This window comes from Tachysurus vachellii, chromosome 15 (genome assembly GCF_030014155.1).
Source record: "Tachysurus vachellii isolate PV-2020 chromosome 15, HZAU_Pvac_v1, whole genome shotgun sequence".
Lineage (NCBI taxonomy): Eukaryota > Metazoa > Chordata > Actinopteri > Siluriformes > Bagridae > Tachysurus > Tachysurus vachellii.
Window position 1 is genome coordinate 8,994,857 of NC_083474.1, and position 18,037 is coordinate 9,012,893.

Consider the following 18,037-nt stretch of genomic DNA (forward strand, 5'->3'; position numbering starts at 1 on the left):
TCCCGGCGAACTCTCTCCAGAGCTCCAGGGAGCAGTGCGATCGGGGGAAAGGAGTACAGACGTAGCCTCGGCCACGACTGTACCATGGCATCCAGACCTAACGGGGCTGGGTGAGAGAGAGAGAACCAGAGGGGACAGTGCGAGGTCTCCTGGGTCACAAAAAGATCCACCTGGGCTCTGTAGAACCTCCGACATATGAACTCCACCACCTTGGGGTTGGAGACACCATTCCCCAGGCCTCGGCCCCTGCCTCGACAGGGCATCTGCTCTGACATTCAACCGTCCCGGGATATAAATGGCCCTCAAAGAGAGGAGTCTGTCCCGAGACCATAAGAGGACCACTCGTGCTAGCTTGTACAAAGGGCGTGATGGAAGACCCCCTTGGTGGTTGATGTAGGAGACCACCGCAGTATTGTCCGTGCGGACCAATACATGGCGATCTCATAGGTCCGTGAGGAAGTGTTTTAACCCCAAAAACACTGCCATCATCTCCAGGCAATTTATATGCCACGAGAGACTTTGGCCGCTCCACAGACCCTGGGCGTAGTGGCCACTCATGACTGCTCCCCACCCCATGAGGGAAGCGTCCGTCGTTAGCATCACGTGACAACATGGAGTCCCCAACACGGGGCCTCGGGACAGAAACGTTCGGTCTTTCCAAACATCCAATTCTCGAAGGGCATGCCACAAGACCTTGATGGTACGATATGGGTTTCCCCTGAGAGAAAACCCTCTGCCTCGGAGCCACCACTGGAGGGGCCTCATGTGCAGGAGGCCAAGCGGGATTACGCTGGACGCCGCTGCCATGAGACCCAGCAGCCTCTGGAACTGCTTCACAGTGAGTGGCTGGCCTTCCCGCACTCTCCTGACAAAGGTGAGGATGACTTTGACCTGAGCAGGCGACAACCGTGCCTGCATCCTGGCCGAGGCCCATACCACGCCCAAAAAGGTGGTTCTCTGCGCTGGAGTGAGCACGCTTTTGCTGGCGTTTAGTCAAAACCCAAGCACCTTCATGCAAGCGAGGAAGAAATCTCGATAAGAGCGATGGAGCCGCAGCGGGGTCAGTGCTGCGTCGACGCATTTCGTGAAGGTGCGGGGTGAGAGTGCTAGGCTGAACGGGAGGACCCGATATTGGTAAGCTTCACCCCCGAAAGCAAACCTCAGGAAACTCCTGTGTGCAGGGAGGATGGAAACGTGAAAGTACGCATCTTCCAGATCTATTGTGACGAACCAGTCCCTGGACCTGATCTGAGTCATGACCTCCTTGAGGGTGAGCATCCTGAACCTGAGCCTCCTGAGAGAGCGGTTCAAGGAGCATAGATCTAGAATGGGATGCAACCCATTATCCTTCTTTGGAACGACGAAGTACGGGCTGTAGAAGCCTGACTCTCGAACCGAGGGGGGAACCACCTCAATGGCTCCTTTCCTCAGGAGTGTGCGCACTTCTCGTTCCAGGACCAGAGCTTGCTCGGGTCCCACCAGGGTGGGACACATCCCGTTGAAACCGCAGAACCCACCGGGAGACTCCTGGCAGCTCCTCCCAAGCTGTCAGAAAGTTCCTCAGGGGAACCAGCCCCTCGGGGCTGGCCTCTGACCCACTCAGAGCAGCTGGGGCTGCGCAGCCCTCGGGCCTGCTCCAGCAGACGAGGCTGGAGAGGACTCATCCGACTCCAATCCCGCTGCTAAATCGGCCTGCGAGCCCCATGAGCGCCGGCGCGGCTTTGCCTCGCTTCTTTGCCTTTGCCTTGCCTTTGCTTCTCGAAGAGGGCTCTCCGAGAGCGAAGCGTGCGCATAGCCATGCGACTACAATGCGAGCAATCGACTCCCTCAAGAGCCGATTGTGCATGCTCCACTCCCAAGCAAACAACACACCGATCATTCGAATCCTTCCCGGTAATGAAACGGGGACACGGATAAACACACTTAAGGAAATTCTGTCTGCTAGCCATCACTCGATCAGAAAAACACAGCGCTTACCTGAACGAGCAGAAGCTAGCGTCTTGTCCATCTCGCAGCCATTTGTAGCCTCCTGTTTATGCAACATCGCCCGCCGACGACATCACGTCCCAACGCCTATTGGTCCGATTACACACGTGGTTCAGAACGCGGTCACGCAGGGGTGTTCCCATAGCGTTTTGACGTAGCTCGAGTTCCGAAGTGGAACAACAGACAAACTCAAAATAGGTGCAGAAAATAAGGACGCATATGGGGAAACAACCAATTATAAGACATGATTGTAGACAGAAAAGGAACCAAATCAAAACACACATGGCATTGTAAACATACAGACACGTTTCACAACAAAGGCCTGAAGTAAAAAACAAAATATTATGGCATTAAAAATAAACTATTTACCTGAGAGAGTGATTAAATTCAATTAAATTAAGAATTAGAAACAAACCTTTTTATATTCATTCATTCGTTCATTCATTCATTCATCTTCTACCGCTTATCCGAACTACCTCGGGTCACGGGGAGCCTGTGAGTATCTCAGGCGTCATCGGGCATCAAGGCAGGATACACCCTGGACAGAGTGCCAACCCATCGCAGGGCACACACACTCTCATTCACTCACACACACACTACGGACAATTTTCAAGAGATGCCAATAAACCTACCATGCATGTCTTTGGACCGGGAGAGGAAACCGGAGTACCCAGAGGAAACCCCCGAGGCACAGGGAGAACATGCAAACTCCACACACAAGGCGGAGGCGGGAATCGAACCCCCAACCCTGGAGGTGTGAGGCGAACGTGCTAACCACTAAGCCAACATGCCCCACCTTTTTATATTAAAAAATGAAATTAAATAAAAAGAAGGGATCTCAGTTAGAATGGATGAAAGTGCTTTCACACCTGCTGTAGCCGGTCAGAATAAGAAGTTCCAAGCTTTAGTAAAGTTTGCAAGCTGAACCTCTCAGATTATTTTAATTTTTCTAATTTGAGTAAAGGCATTAAGTAAGAAGCTAAAGGTGGAGATAAAGACTTCCAGACTACTAAGCCTGAGCTATCAAAAATGTTAAATTAAACATTTAATTTATTAGAAAGTAATTTCTGATGTATTAATGGACTGAACCTTAGGCACTGAATTAAGCTAACAAGGTACCAGAACAAGTAGACCAGTATGATACATGATACATGATTTGAACTGGACCATATTTTATGACTTAACTGGGGCTTCTCACAGATGCCCAGGAAAATTAATACATTTAATTTCAACTGGTTAAATAGCACAAATATAAATGGTTGAACAGAATGTGATGTATATTTTTTTCTTACATATATACTGTTTATCAGCATTGTGTGCTTAATGAAAGAAAGTTGTTCACATAGGTAAAAAGCAATAAGTGTATGTCACAGTAATACTATTTCTTTCTAATTAATAGTTAGAATTAAACACAATGTGTGCCTAAATAAGTGTCCAACCAGATGTCAATTTCACTACCTGCATGATTATTGAAATTATTTTAATTTGCTTTTAATAACAGAAGTTTGAAATGTACTCAGATTGCTCAAAGTGGTTAATCATTAATAAGAGGATGAGTGCAGTTTGGGCTGTCTTTAAAAAGGATTTTGATCTCTCCAGTTTGGCAGTGGAGACATCATCATGGTGGTCAGTCGGGTCTACATTAGGATAAGGCTGTGGATAGCCAGCTTCCTCTTTCTCTCTGTATATGGACAAAACTCAGGACCGTGAGTATCATGTAATTATAAATAAACAATTTAATATTATTTGTCATTAACAATTACAGATTGTCACTGTGATAACACATAAGAAGCTACAGTACTCCAGTGGAGCATTTCACCTATAAAGACACATTGCAGACAAAACTTTAATGGTCTCATGCACTGAAAAAAAATCTATCAAATTTACCACAACATTGTACAAAGCTTTCAAGCCACAAAAAAAAAAAAAAAAAAAATCTACCTACCAGAGTTGGTCCCAGGAGAGAATAAGTCCTTGTTTCAGTTACTGTGGATTCAGCTAAGAGAAAGAAATTAAATTGGCTCACATGAACACTACAATGGCGAAATGTCAGGTGCTTTAGATAGTCATGTTATGACTGATACGATTTTGTCCCCTAGAAAAACAATTTGTTTTGATGCATTAAATTAAAAATGAGCTAATTTTGCAAACATCTTAAACACAGCTCCTATATAGCAATGACATTTAATTTGCATGATTCAGTTTGCAGGTAAGCTCACAGGTCAGTGTTAGGTTAAGGTTCTCTGTTTAGACTTTTGCAATACTATTGTTTGTTGAGCTCTGTTCTGTTTAGTTAAGGGTTTACTCAAACATTTACTATGATATGGCTACAATAGTTTGCTTCAACAACCTTTCTATAATTTTCATTGATTGCATATTAATCACTTGAAAATTGATTGATCATAAACCTTTCTTTTTTGTCTGTAGATATTTCATGGTGACATTTCCTGCTTTAATACCAGCTGGCTCTGATGCCAAACTTTGTGTGAGTCTTTTAAAGCCTAATGAGACTCTGCAAATAAACATTTATCTGGTTCACAACAGTCAGAGCAGAAATCTTTTACAAGAAACAGTGAAAAAGGACTTTCATCGCTGCTCCCATTTTGAGGTCAGAAATGTATTTTTTATGTTAGTTTGCTTGTATTTATTTATTTATTCCGATAGTCAGTGCACAATAAGTTTATATAGCTAGTTTATGTATTTTAATTTAATTTAATTCATATTTATTAAGTTGTTTGTGTTGTTCAACATGGAATACATCTTCACAGGCTCCACAGGTTGTGAGTGAATCAGTGCAGGAGATCAAAGTAAACATTAAAGGGAAAGGTTTTATGATGACAGAGAAAAGAAAAGTGATGTTTAAACCATATGATACACTGACTTTTATCCAGACTGATAAACCCATCTACAGTCCAGGCCAAACAGGTGACTCATTCCTGCAATAACAATCATCTTTTTTCAGTTTTCAATTTCAACTATTTAATGAAAGATTAATTGTTACTGAAGGTGCAACTTAAATCTTTTCACAATTGTTATGTTTCCACAGTGAATTTCAGAATTGTCTCTATGGATTATAAATTAATCCCATTTAAACAAACGGTAGGAGGAGAGATTTATGTTGATACATAAAAGACGCCTATTTAACAGATTATTGTAATTTATATCTACTCATTCATTTATATTTACACAGACCAATAAACAATTTTAAAAATAATTTGTATTCCACTGAATAAAACATACTTGTTTTGATTATAATGTTCTGGGTAATTTATTGGTTTTATATTATTATATAATGGAAATTCTTAAGTTTGATTTTTGTTTTATACTCCACAGTACAGTACAGTGAGTCTTCAGGTGAAGTGGAACCAAGCACAACATTACATATTTTATGACACTCTTGTATTGATGTAATATCTATAATGCAATGATTTGTGAAAATCTTCACATCACTGAACTAAATGTAGATATCTTTTGTGAACCAAACAGGATAGTCATCAGAACAGGATTGGTCAGTGGACAAATGTGTCTTCGACAGGTTTGATACTGCAGCTTTCTCATGAGCTAAATGCTGAGGCTCCACAGGGACGATATGAGTTGATTGCTGACACTGGAAAAAGTTTGATAAAGTACAGTTTTATAGTGGAGAAGTTTGGTAAGTGAGATTATTAGTAACAGTTTAGTTTTTACAAATGTATCCAACATCATGTAATATCTGTAATAATAATTGTAATAATCAGCTGCATTTACTGTTAGTTTTACCCAAATTTGAGGTTATTTTGAACGCACCAAAAGAACACAGCGTTGGTGACAAGGAACTAAAGCTAGAAGTTTGTGGAAAGTATGTTTCAAGTTTATTATTAAAAATAAACAAAGAACTCTTAGAATTTCAGTTTTTTAAATACATTGCATAGTGTTGACACAAATGAATGTTTAGCACATGTACAGTATATACGATATCTAGCTCGGATTGGTGTTTGTATTTATGTAACTTTATTATATTAAGGTACATTTATGGACAGCCAGTACCTGGTCAAGCTGTGGTGGAGGTGTGCCGCAATGTACGGCAGAGCTATAATGAGGCCAGATGTATGAGTGAAACGGTGAAAGTATGTATGTAACAAACTTCACAGACACCTATTTCACTCTCTTTTGTCTCACTAATAAAACATTCACATCATTTGTTTTGTGTGTTCCCATAGATGAGTAAAAATGGCTGTGCATTCCTTCTTTTCAATGTGTCAAGCCTCATAAATACTGAATTTGAAAAAAGTTCTGAGGATTATCTTCTTGCTACTATTAGACTTACAGAGGAAGGAACAGGTAAGTCAGTAATGGATCTCTAAAAACAAAAATAATAATGAAGCCAGAGCTATTAACAGACTGATTCCTTATGTTATACTTTATGCCCATTAATATACTATAACAAAACTTTTGTTTGTATTTCATTATAACAATGCATTTTGTTTCTTTTTGTTTAGATAATTCCATTGTGAAATCTGAAGAGATAAGACTTTCTTTCCAAATTGGTAAAGTGGAAATCCTTGATTCACCAAAAACTTTTGAGAGAGAAAAAGCTATAGAAGGAAAAGTATGTCTTTTTGAATTTTTTTTTATTGTCATTGGTTTTAAGTTTTTTACACTATCTTGACAGTAGTTTTTCTTTCTCTGATCAACAGATTAAAGTTACTACCTTCAGTGGAACACCAATTCCTAACAAGAAGGTGTATCTTTCAGAAGGTCCTCAATGGGCTCAAACATTACTACTCAATCTTACTACAGATAGTAATGGCCTGGCAGACTTCTCAGTCCCTTCACCTGAACATCCTAAAACAGAGATATTATTGAGGGTATGTTATGACAAAATACCTCAAAAAAGGAAATGAAAGAAAAAGAAACCAATTTTTAGTACTCCATCATGTGGTAAAGCAAACATTTGTGGTTATTATTGTTTTTGTATTATTGTTGTCTAGGCAAGTGTCTATCCAAAGGAAGAATACCTCCAATACAAAACACCATTCTTTTCAACTGCGGAGACACGTATACATCTGCCCCAACCTGCTACACCTTACAGTCCAGTGTTCAGTGATCTGTCAATAGAGAGCTCAGAAGAACCATTTAAATGTGGTGCTGAAATTCCCATAACAATTAACTACTATATTGTTGGGGAAACTTCTGAAAGTTACAGTATTGATATTATATACATGGTAAGTAATTGTAGTAATTGTATGCTACTTGAGACAGGAAATGCAAGTCTCCTGTATTACCTTCATTCCTTCAGCTCTAAATATATTTCACTGCACATTTATTATAATATATTTTGTGCCTCTGGTTCAGGTCTTGTCTAAAGGAGCCATAGTCCATCATGGGCATGAGACAGTTGAAGTGGAAGCATCTACAGAAACCAGAAAAGGAAAAGTCTCATTTAAACTACCTGTTGATGCTGAGATGTCTCCTGTAATGCAGGTTGTCTTGTACTCTGTCCTGCCCAGTGAGAATGTCATTGCTTCTAGCAGGGAATTCAGTGTGGAGAAATGTTTTAGAAATAAGGTAATTTTAGCATTTTTCTTAATAGCATATGCTCAGTGAAATAATCTAATTCTTTCTTGTTTGGCATAAAAAACTAAACCCCTCTAAACTTGTTTTCTTCATGTGCTCCAGGTTTTACTACAGTTCTCTCCCTCTAAAGCAGTTCCAGGTGAGAAGAACACTCTTGGGGTCTCAGCCCATCCTGGTTCACTGTGTGGCCTCAGTGCTGTAGATCAGAGTGTGTTCATCAATGAGCCAGGAAATCGTCTAAACACTAGAAAGGTGAAATTTCAATACTTTTTAATTAAAGGATTTTTTTAATAGAGTGGTTAAATCTGCATTATAGTTTAAAATGATCTACTTTTATCTATGTACATGCTTGAACCTACAGTTTGTTTAAATAACTCTAGTGTAGCCTCAGCTTAAACTTTGATTGATGTTGAGTTTGATGCATAATAATCCAAAATATGATTGTCAACTATTTTGACTGATCTCCTATTACATTTATTTATTTGTTTGTTTGTTTGTTTGTTTGTTTGTTTGTTTGTTTGTTTTAGTGTAGCCTCAGCTTAAACTTTGATTGATGTTGAGTTTGATGCATAATAATCCAAAATATGATTGTCAACTATTTTGACTGATCTCCTATTACATTTATTTATTTATTTGTTTGTTTGTTTGTTTGTTTGTTTGTTTGTTTGTTTTAGTATATTTGAATATTTATTTAGTATATTTTAGTGTATGTACATATAAATAATATATATAACCATTTGTGATGATATGGGCTTTGGCCTTACAACTACAGTAGGTGTCTACTTAATTTGTATGGAAACATATATTCATATATGTATGTTATGTAAACATTAATAGCAGAAACATTAATAATATTTATTATAGTATTAAATGAATGCCATTTTTTATATCACCCATAGATATTTCGCTTGTTGCCAGTGAAATCAGTATTAGATTATCCCAGTGAAGTTGAAGACGAGCTGAAGTGCTTGCATGTTAGACCCCAGCGGGATGTATGGTTTGAACATGTCTACAATACATTAAAGGTAATTGACTGACTGACTGCGAAATGTTGCATAACTGTTTGTGAAAGTAAATCTTGGAAAATTATATAATGTAGATGGAAATTCTAAATACACATTTTTTAATACTTTCAATATAAAGTGATTATTTTAACTTCCATGGTTGACTGTTAATTTTGATGACTATGCATCATGTTACAGGGAGTGGGGCTGAAGATGGCAACAAATTTGGCTGTTAGAGAACCTCATTGTTTGGTGTACAAAGGCCTGTATTATAATCGATTCCATGGTACACCCAGGCAGTTATTCATATATTATTGTTCAATAAATAGTAGTGTTTCATCATTCTCTCAGGTTTTTCCTTTGTAATTCATATATCACTATAGGGCAACATTAAGAACATCTTCATAAGCATAAATACATAGTCCTATGCAATATAACAGCTATTGTACAAATTAATGAATTATGTTTACAATATGTTTATTAATTATGATTTTTTTGCATTAGACTTCAGTCCAGAATTCGGACTTGCAGGATCTCATGATTCCAGTAGATCCAGTAGATACACAGAACTGCAAATTCGTAAATTGTTCCCAGAAACTTGGATATGGCAGCTTGTTGAAGTGGGGTTAGAATTTTTTTCTTTTTTACTTTGACATATTTGCACATTTGAATATTTGCACATTGAACAGCTTCCAGTGTAATTCTCCACAGGGACTCTGGATCAGTACAGCTTCCACTCACTGTTCCTGACACCATCACCACCTGGGAGACAGACGCTTTCTGCGTGTCCTCTATAGGTCTGGGTCTCGCTCCTCCTGTTCAGCTCACTGTGTTTCAGCCCTTCTTCCTGGAGCTCTCGTTGCCCTACTCCATTACACGGGGAGAGGTTTTTGAGCTGAAGGCTACTGTCTTTAATTATCTTTCCAAATGCATTATGGTATTTTATTTCTGAGATTAGATCTTTACAAGTATTGTCAAATTTATGATTCACAGTAAATTAATCACCTGTGTCTCATTGACAGGTTAAAGTGACTCCAGCCCCTTCCTCAGACTACACTCTGGAAAAATCTTCTGATGGCAAGTATTCATCCTGCCTGTGTGCAAATGGAAGAAAGACTTTCAAATGGACTCTGATTCCCTCTGTGCATGGTGAGACTTCAAACCTCTTCAGCTAAGACAGAACCTAGTATGTCTATTTCATTACATTGTGGAGACTTGGGGAGTTTGTTATTATGCTACAGGAGTCTTGAATGTGACAGTGAGTGCAGAGGCAGAACAATCCCAGACTGTGTGTGATAATGAGATCGTGAGTGTTCCAGAGAGAGGCCGTATTGACACAGTTACACGAAGCCTGATTGTAAAGGTTAGTCTAAAGGCTTGAAAATGTATGCTTCTACAAATTATTTCTATGATTTAATGACAAATTTCCCCTATGTAGGCTGAAGGGTCTGAAATGTCAAAAAGCCAGAGCTGGATATTATGCCCACAAGGTTAGACTTACACATATGAACTGGTTCCCACAGTACTGTACCACTCAGTAAAGATAATGAGTTAATACACATGCACTACAGGCAACAGTGTTTCCGAAGAATTGGAGCTGACGCTTCCTGAGGATGTTATAGAAGGATCAGCACAAGCTTCTGTTTCAGTGCTTGGTAAGAGAGTAAGAATTAGGGTGAAATAAAGTACTTTCTCGCATGCAAATGTTGCTGAATTGCATATTTTACATATTCAATTCAATTCAAGTTTATTTGTATAGCGCTTTTTACAATGGACATTGTCTCAAAGCAGCTTTACAGAACATAAACATAGAACAGAAGATAAACATAAGGAGAAATATAAAGAATTAATATAATAAAAATTCGAGATATATATAGTTCACAGCGTGTATGTATGTACTGTATGTATGTACGTATGTATATGTATTTATCCCCAATGAGCAAGTCTGAGGTGACTCAGGCAGCAGTGGCAAGGAAAAACTCCCTTAAATTGGTAAAGGAAGAAACCTTGAGAGGAACCAGACTCAAAGGGGAACCTCATCCTCATATGGGTGACACTAGAGGGTGTGATTACAAATATACAGTCTGACAATTGTTGTATTGGTGTAAGGATCACATGGAGTTCAGATCTCCTCTTAGTATCACAGAGTCCAACTGGAGCTGGTAGATCTGTAGAGGTCTCAGGATTCTCACAGTCAGCCTCAACTCAGTGGAGGTCCGAGATCTTCATCACACGGAAGACGATCGGAACTGGTAGAATGTCTGGATGCCTCGGGATGGGTAGAAAGAGAGAAACAGTGTAGAGGGATTAACATATCTGCTGTTCATAAAAATGTGCAAGTCTGATGTAATTGTAATGAGTCTGTCTGTGTTTCTGTCCTGTTTCTGTCTGCTGTCTTTCCCGTTTGTTAATTGTTTGCTCCGCCCACTCTTTGGTTTCCATGGACATTAATTGTACTCCTTCTCTCCTTCAGATGTGTTGTCTTTGTCTCTAATTAGTTCTGCTCTGTGATTGGTTCTTGTCTGTTATTTATACCCTGTTTGTTCACTTCCCTTTTGTTGGTCGTTATAGCATTGTGCTTGTATGTATGTTGTGGATGTACCGGTATCCTGTCTGCTCTGTATTCTGCTCTGGTTTGCCTGCCCTATATTCTACTCTGGTTTGTCTGCTCTGTATTATGCTCTGGTTTGTCTGCTTGTTTGTATTGCCTGTTTCTTGTTTTGGTTCAGTAAAGTCTAAAAACTCCAAATGATCCTCACTCGCCTGTGTCCAACATCACAACAGAACGACCAACCACATGGATCCAGCAGAGATTTTGTTCCGTTTATGTCAGGGGGATTCCCCACTGGAGGAATATGTAGAGGTTTCTGGACTTGTCCAATCAGGTGGATTTTGGGGAGAGGGCCCTCAAGGACCTGTTCCGGCATGGTTTGGAGGACGGGCTGCGCTACCTAGTGCCATTGGGCCGAGAGGTGGGGCCTTTCACGGACCTGGCCAATGTAGCGTTGCTCCTGGGCGGGTCCTCCCTAACCGTGCACAGGACAGAGTCGGACACTGGCCCTAAATATTTTTGGCATCGGGGTCCGTGGGCTCGGACGCCCAAGGCCCCTACGGTACCTCGGCCCGACCCAGGCCTGTGTACGCCTGTGTACGCCAGGCCTGTGTATGCCAGGCCTGTGTACGCCAGGCCTGTGTACGCCAGGCCTGTGTACGGTGACCGAACCCGTCCACATGGGTGCCAGACCGGAAAGCTCGGGCGAGGCCCGGGGGAACCGGCTGATCGCCAAGCTGGCGGACACCCCGATGGTGCCGGTTCGGGCGGCCGGCATCCCTACGGCACCGGCTGGAGCACCTAAGGCACCTGAAGCATCCGAACCCGCCGACGCACCTGAATCTGCTGAAACGCCTGAACCTGCCGAAGCGCCCGAACCTGCCGAAACGCCCGAACCTGCCAAAACGCCCGCACCTGCCGAAGTGCCCAAACCTGCCGAAGTGCCCGAACCTGCCGAAGTGCCCGAACCTGCCGAAGTGCCCGAACCTGCTGAAGCACATGAACCTGCTGAAGCGCCCGAACCTGCTGAAGCGCCTGAACCCGCCGACGCACCCGAACCCGCCGACGCGCCAGAACCCGCCGACGCACCTGAACCCGCCGAAGCACCCGAACCTGCTGAAGCGCCCGAACCTGCTGAAGCACCCGAACCCGCCGAACCCACTGAGACACCGGAACCGACCGGGTCGACCGAACCAGCCGGACCGATCGGGTCGACGGAACCGACCGGGTCAACCGAGCCAGCCGGACCGACCGGGTCAACGGAACCGACCGGGTCGACAGAACCAGCCGAACCGACCAGGTCGATGGGACCGACCGGGTCAACCGAGCCAGCCGGACCGACCGGGTCAACGGAACCGACCGGGTCAACAGAACCAGCCGGGCCTGCCAGGTAGACAGAACCAGCCGAACCGACCGGGTCGACGGAACCAGCGAGTATGGTTGTGCCCAAGCCCCGTAGACTCTCTGTCCTGCCTGAAGGGCTTGATACCGAATGGCTCTGCCTATCTGCTCTATCAGTCCCCAGTTTTGTCTCCCTGTCTCTGTCAGTCTCTCCCTCTCCTGTCCATCCTTATAGGTTCAAAGCGCCTCCAGCACCACCCTGGCCTCCAACTCTGCTCTGGTCGCTGGCTCTGCCTGCGGCGCCACCCTGGTCTCCAGTCCTGCTCTGGTTGCTGGCTCTGCCGGCTCCGCCCTGGCCTCCTGCTCTGCCGGCTCCGCCCTGGCCTCCTGCTCTGCCGGCTCCGCCCTGGCCTCCTGCTCTGCCGGCTCCGCCCTGGCCTCCTGCTCTGCCGGCTCCGCCCTGGCTTCCAGCTTTGCCGGCTCCGCCCTGCCCTCTGCCGCCACATGGACCTGGCCCGCCTTCCCGCCCCCTGTTCCGCCTCTGCTCCACCACCCTCCGGTTCTGCGTTGGAGTGTCTGGAATCCACTCCTAGGGGGGGAACTCTGTAATGAGTCTGTCTGTGTTTCTGTCCTGTTTCTGTCTGCTGTCTTTCCCGGTTGTTAATTGTTTGATCCGCCCACTCTTTGGTTTCCATGGACATTAATTGTACTCCTTCTCTCCTTCAGGTGTGTTGTCTTTGTCTCTAATTAGTTCTGCTCTGTGATTGGTTCTTGTCTGTTATTTATACCCTGTTTGTTCACTTCCCTTTTGTTGGTCGTTATAGCATTGTGCTTGTATGTATGTTGTGGATGTACCAGTCTCCTGTCTGCTCTGTATTCTGTTCTGGTTTGTCTGCTCTGTATTCTGTTCTGGTTTGTCTGCTCTGTATTCTGTTCTGGTTTGTCTGCTCTGTATTCTGTTCTGGTTTGTCTGCCCTGTATTCTGCTCTGGTTTGTCTGCCCTGTATTCTGCTCTGGTTTGTCTGCTCTGTATTATGCTCTGGTTTGTCTGCTTGTTTGTATTGCCTGTTTCTTGTTTTGGTTCAGTAAAGTCTAAAAACTGCATTTGGATCCTCACTCGCCTGTGTCCAACATCACAACAGTAATAGTGCACAAGATTATGGGACTCAAAATTCATCTGTTTACAACAATAATTATTAGAAAATATATTAACTTCAACGGATAACAACATAGGTGCACAACCAGGCATGATTGGTCAGATTTACATAATGAGCAGGAATGTGTGACATGAAGCTGGAAAATGCTTTTTTCCTTTCTTCAATTATATGCCATTGAGTGTATAATTGTTTTATAAACTGATTAATCATATACTGATTCATTATTTTGATGGCTAGAAGTGTTTGGTTAGTAAATAACCCTAGTTTACACAGAAAGTTTAGCGAGCTTTTCTGGCAATCCAGAACATAAGAAATGAAAACATATATGGACATATACTGTACAAGCACTGCAATGGATTTTTGCCAATGTATAAAGAATATACAATGATTATTGTATTATTGTTCCTTTTTTGTAGGAGATGTACTTGGTCGTGCATTAAAAAATCTGGATGGACAACTAATGATGCCATATGGCTGTGGAGAAGACAACATTGCTCTTCTCGCCCCAAATATCTACATTCTTCAGTATCTAGAAAACACCAAGCAGCTCACCACAGCTATCCATAAGAGGGCTACTGGTTTACTTAAAAGTGGTCAGTGACATAATATTTCTGTTTTTAATCTTTACAGGTCAATACTAGCTATCCAATATATTCTTTCTGAAGTAATCAGAATCAATCAATTATTTTTACACAGGATATCAGAGGCAGCTAAACTATAAGCACATCAATGGTGGATATAGCACATTTGGCAGTGGAGAGGAGAACACATGGTAAGAATTTTACAGGTAGCAGTAATGATGCAAATGGTTACAAAGCTATTTTTATCTAATGATTTTCAGACATTGTGAATTTAAAACAATATTTTTATCATTTAATACAAATAAATCTCCACCACCAGGTTAACTGCGTTTGTCTTAAGGACCTTCGGCAAAGCACAGCGTTACATTTTTATTGATCCAGAAATCATTAACAGTGCAAAGAAATGGCTCAAAAGTATGCAAAGATCAGATGGCTGTTTTATACGACAGGGAAATCTGTTCAATAACAGAATGAAGGTATTTCTGGTTCTACGGCTCTCAAATCTAGAGAACACGTTTCTGAATATTTCGTCCTATCCAATCTAATTTATCATGTATTACAGGGTGGTGTAAATGATGATGTGACCATAACTGCATACATCACTGCATCATTCCTTGAATTGGGCCTTACAGTGCAAGTAAGAGCATGATGCATTCAGTTTCTGCTTTAAGGTTACCTAAGTCTATCGGGAGGCTTTGAAAAAGTCATTATAAAGCTTTAACTTGAATGGGAAACACTTTTTTACTATTGTTTGTTTTGATTGCAGGATCCTGTTGTGAATAAAGGGCTGTTATGCCTAAAATCTTCAATTGGTAACCTGACAAACACCTACACCACTGCGCTCTTGGCCTACACTTTCAGTCTGGCCGGAGAGAATGAAACTCGAGAGCAGCTACTTAAAGAGTTAAATAGTATTGCTATTACAGGAGGTATGAGAGCATTCAAGTATTTTGCATTATATAAACGTATTACAATTAAATTTCTATGGAGTTTCACTTCTTGACCATGTGTAAGTGTCTCCTTCCTGCTAGTAGCTGGACTGGACTTTTGGTGTAACTACGTATGTGAATGAGTGTGTGATAGTCTAACATCCCAATGAGGTTGTATTAATTATCTTGTATTTTCTTTAATTTTAGATGGTCGTCTTCACTGGTCTCAGTCAGCATTGGATGATTCCAGCTCATTGTCAGTGGAAATCAGTTCCTACGTGCTCCTAGCTGTTCTCACTACAGGTCACCTCACTGCTGCTGATTTGGGCTACGCTAATAGGATAGTCAGTTGGCTCGTGAAGCAGCAAAATCCCTATGGAGGCTTTTCATCCACACAGGTAACTGATTTTCAGACCTTTATGCAAATTTTCTTTATGCAAGATCTAAATATTTGTGCCGCAAATACTGTCTTCAACAGGCCTGTACCAAACAGCACATAAAACACAGACAATAATACACAAAACACCAAACAGTAAACATGCTGACTGATACCAAAAAATTTCTAAAGTTCCCATTTCATATTAAGAACACACAATATATGTAGAGATTAAAAAAAGTGTTGAATATACCTGTATGATTATATTTTCCTCAGTAAATATTTATATGTACAGTATATTCTCATACTCTTAATCAGGACACAGTTGTGGCCCTCCAAGCTCTGGCTCTGTACTCCACTAAAGTGTTCAGCTCAGAAGGCTCTAGCACAGTAACTGTAAAGTCTGCAGCTGGACACAGTCACAACTTTGATGTGAATCAGAACAACAAGTTACTGTACCAAGAAAGATCATTGCAGGATGTTCCTGGTAAATACAGCATTGATGTGAAGGGCTCCACCTGTGTGTCAGTGCAGGTCAGTGCTCTAAATTATTTCAATACATTTTTTACAATTCTTTATTTGTTAAATAATAAGAGCACGCACACATTTATTATTATTATTATTGTTGTTATTATTATTATTATTATTGAAATTATTCATTTGTAATATTGAGTTACAGTATTTGTAATTTAAAGGCAATATAACAACTTCAATTTGTTGTTCAATTTTATCCCAACTTGCAGACAGCACTTTTCTACAATGTCCCCACACCTCCTCATGCCAATACACTGCGCATCTCAGCTACATCTGGTGGAAACTGCACGAAATCATTCCAATACACTCTAGCAATCAATTTCACTGTCACGTAAGAATAAACATATAATAAATCCTTAAACTAATATGAGTAAATAAGTGCCTGATTCTTTTCAATCTTTAACATTAAACAACTGAAGATCATATCGCATAAAATATCAGAGTATATTTTTGTTGTTTGTTTTTTATTTTCAGATATGATGGGGAACTAAACAGCACTAACATGATCATAGTGGACATAAAACTCTTATCAGGGTTCACAGCAGATCCTGGTGAAGTAAGTTAGAATAGCTATATACAAAAATGTGTAAAAATGCTAAAATATTAGTTAGGCAAGGCAAGGCAAGGCAAATTTATTTGTATAGCACATTTCATACACAGAGGTCATTCAAAGTGCTTTACATAGAAATTAGAAAACAGTTTATAAGAGAGAAAAAATATATATATATATATGTAAAAATAAGAGACACACGATAAAATCATAATAAAAACAAAGAACAATTAAAGAAAATAAATGTGATTTCAATAAAAACAGTTTAAAATATGTTAAAAAGAATAAAACAGGAGTAAAAGTGATTTGGATAAAAAGTGCAGTCAGTGTGAAGCAGCACAGTATTCATTTAGTAAATGCAGAGTTAAACAGATGTGTTTTTAATCTTGATTTAAAAGTGTCTACTGTTGAAGCACATCTGATCTCTTCTGGAAGCTGATTCCAGCTATAGGTGGCATAATAACTAAATGCTGACGCACCTTGTTTTGAGTGAACCCTTGGTATCTCTAACTGACCTGATCCTAATGATCTGAGTAGTCTGCTTGGTTTATATTCAGTTAGCATATCTGTAATGTATTTCAGTCCTAAGCCATGAAGTGATTTATAAACGAGTACAATACTTTAAAATCTATTCTAAATGTAACTGGAAGCCAGTGTAAGGACCTGAGGACTGGAGTGATGTGCTCAGATTTTTTGGTTCTGGTCAGAATTCTGGCAGCAGCGTTCTGTATGAGCTGCAGCTGTCTAATGGTCTTTTTGGGGATCCCAGTAAGGAGTCCATTGCAATACTCCACCCTGCTGGTGATGAAAGCATGGACAAGTTTCTCTAAGTCCTGTCTTGAGACAAAACATCTAATTCTGGCTATATTTCTGAGATGGTAGTAAGCTGATTTGCTTATCACTTTCACATGGCCACTGAAATTAAGTTACTCTATTTGTGTGTGTTAAGTATTTATTTAGTAATGCTGACTCTTTATTTTCTTAGCTGATAAATCAATTTTTGGTTCAACGAGTTGATTCCAAAGATGACCATATTATCATGTACATCAAAAAGGTAAGAGTTAGAAAGCTGTACCAAATATTATCACCTATATTACACACATCTGCTGTACACCTACTCTTAAATAATATATGTTTTATTTTTAAAATGTACAAAACAATATGATGGGATATGTTGTTTAAAAACTCTTCTGTATCTCTAACAGCTCCAAAGGAATATTCCTGTCATCTATCGTCTACATATTAAACAAGCGTTGCCTGTCAAGAATCTCAAGCCAGCTGTGATCAAAGTTTATGATTACTACCAACCAAGTAAGATTTGCCAAACAAGTGTGATTTAAGCATTGTTATTGTGACTACATTACTTTCACTTAATGATTCTTTCATTTAGATGACCAGTCTGAGACGGAGTACTCCTCCCCTTGTGTGTAAGCTTAAAGATCCGCATTAAAGATTCAGAAAACCTTTGGATA

The 18,037-nt window shown here is 40.8% G+C and overlaps 1 protein-coding gene across 2 annotated transcripts in view; it reads left to right on the forward strand.

Annotated features, from left to right (window-relative positions):
* The window catches only part of LOC132857822 (alpha-2-macroglobulin-like), a 38,069-nt gene extending 20,032 nt beyond the window's left edge, over positions 1 to 18,037 (forward strand). Inside the window, exons 1-34 of one of the 2 annotated variants that reach the window (XM_060887897.1) lie at positions 3,599 to 3,692; positions 4,414 to 4,594; positions 4,755 to 4,911; positions 5,033 to 5,085; positions 5,320 to 5,340; positions 5,473 to 5,638; positions 5,740 to 5,824; positions 5,990 to 6,092; positions 6,186 to 6,306; positions 6,465 to 6,574; positions 6,663 to 6,833; positions 6,957 to 7,190; positions 7,321 to 7,533; positions 7,645 to 7,794; positions 8,442 to 8,567; positions 8,745 to 8,832; positions 9,051 to 9,171; positions 9,258 to 9,483; positions 9,569 to 9,695; positions 9,788 to 9,909; positions 9,985 to 10,036; positions 10,118 to 10,201; positions 14,012 to 14,188; positions 14,292 to 14,367; positions 14,496 to 14,652; positions 14,739 to 14,813; positions 14,943 to 15,105; positions 15,313 to 15,503; positions 15,800 to 16,015; positions 16,225 to 16,346; positions 16,490 to 16,571; positions 17,551 to 17,619; positions 17,771 to 17,876; positions 17,956 to 18,037. In XM_060887897.1, the coding sequence (XP_060743880.1) occupies positions 3,607 to 3,692; positions 4,414 to 4,594; positions 4,755 to 4,911; positions 5,033 to 5,085; positions 5,320 to 5,340; positions 5,473 to 5,638; positions 5,740 to 5,824; positions 5,990 to 6,092; positions 6,186 to 6,306; positions 6,465 to 6,574; positions 6,663 to 6,833; positions 6,957 to 7,190; positions 7,321 to 7,533; positions 7,645 to 7,794; positions 8,442 to 8,567; positions 8,745 to 8,832; positions 9,051 to 9,171; positions 9,258 to 9,483; positions 9,569 to 9,695; positions 9,788 to 9,909; positions 9,985 to 10,036; positions 10,118 to 10,201; positions 14,012 to 14,188; positions 14,292 to 14,367; positions 14,496 to 14,652; positions 14,739 to 14,813; positions 14,943 to 15,105; positions 15,313 to 15,503; positions 15,800 to 16,015; positions 16,225 to 16,346; positions 16,490 to 16,571; positions 17,551 to 17,619; positions 17,771 to 17,876; positions 17,956 to 17,996 (4,272 nt within the window). In that variant the 5' untranslated portion in view covers positions 3,599 to 3,606 and the 3' untranslated portion in view covers positions 17,997 to 18,037. Of the gene's footprint in view, positions 1 to 3,598; positions 3,693 to 4,413; positions 4,595 to 4,754; positions 4,912 to 5,032; positions 5,086 to 5,319; positions 5,341 to 5,472; positions 5,639 to 5,739; positions 5,825 to 5,989; positions 6,093 to 6,185; positions 6,307 to 6,464; positions 6,575 to 6,662; positions 6,834 to 6,956; positions 7,191 to 7,320; positions 7,534 to 7,644; positions 7,795 to 8,441; positions 8,568 to 8,744; positions 8,833 to 9,050; positions 9,172 to 9,257; positions 9,484 to 9,568; positions 9,696 to 9,787; positions 9,910 to 9,984; positions 10,037 to 10,117; positions 10,202 to 14,011; positions 14,189 to 14,291; positions 14,368 to 14,495; positions 14,653 to 14,738; positions 14,814 to 14,942; positions 15,106 to 15,312; positions 15,504 to 15,799; positions 16,016 to 16,224; positions 16,347 to 16,489; positions 16,572 to 17,550; positions 17,620 to 17,770; positions 17,877 to 17,955 lie in introns of those variants that run through there. The other variant, XM_060887896.1, reaches the window with a different exon arrangement.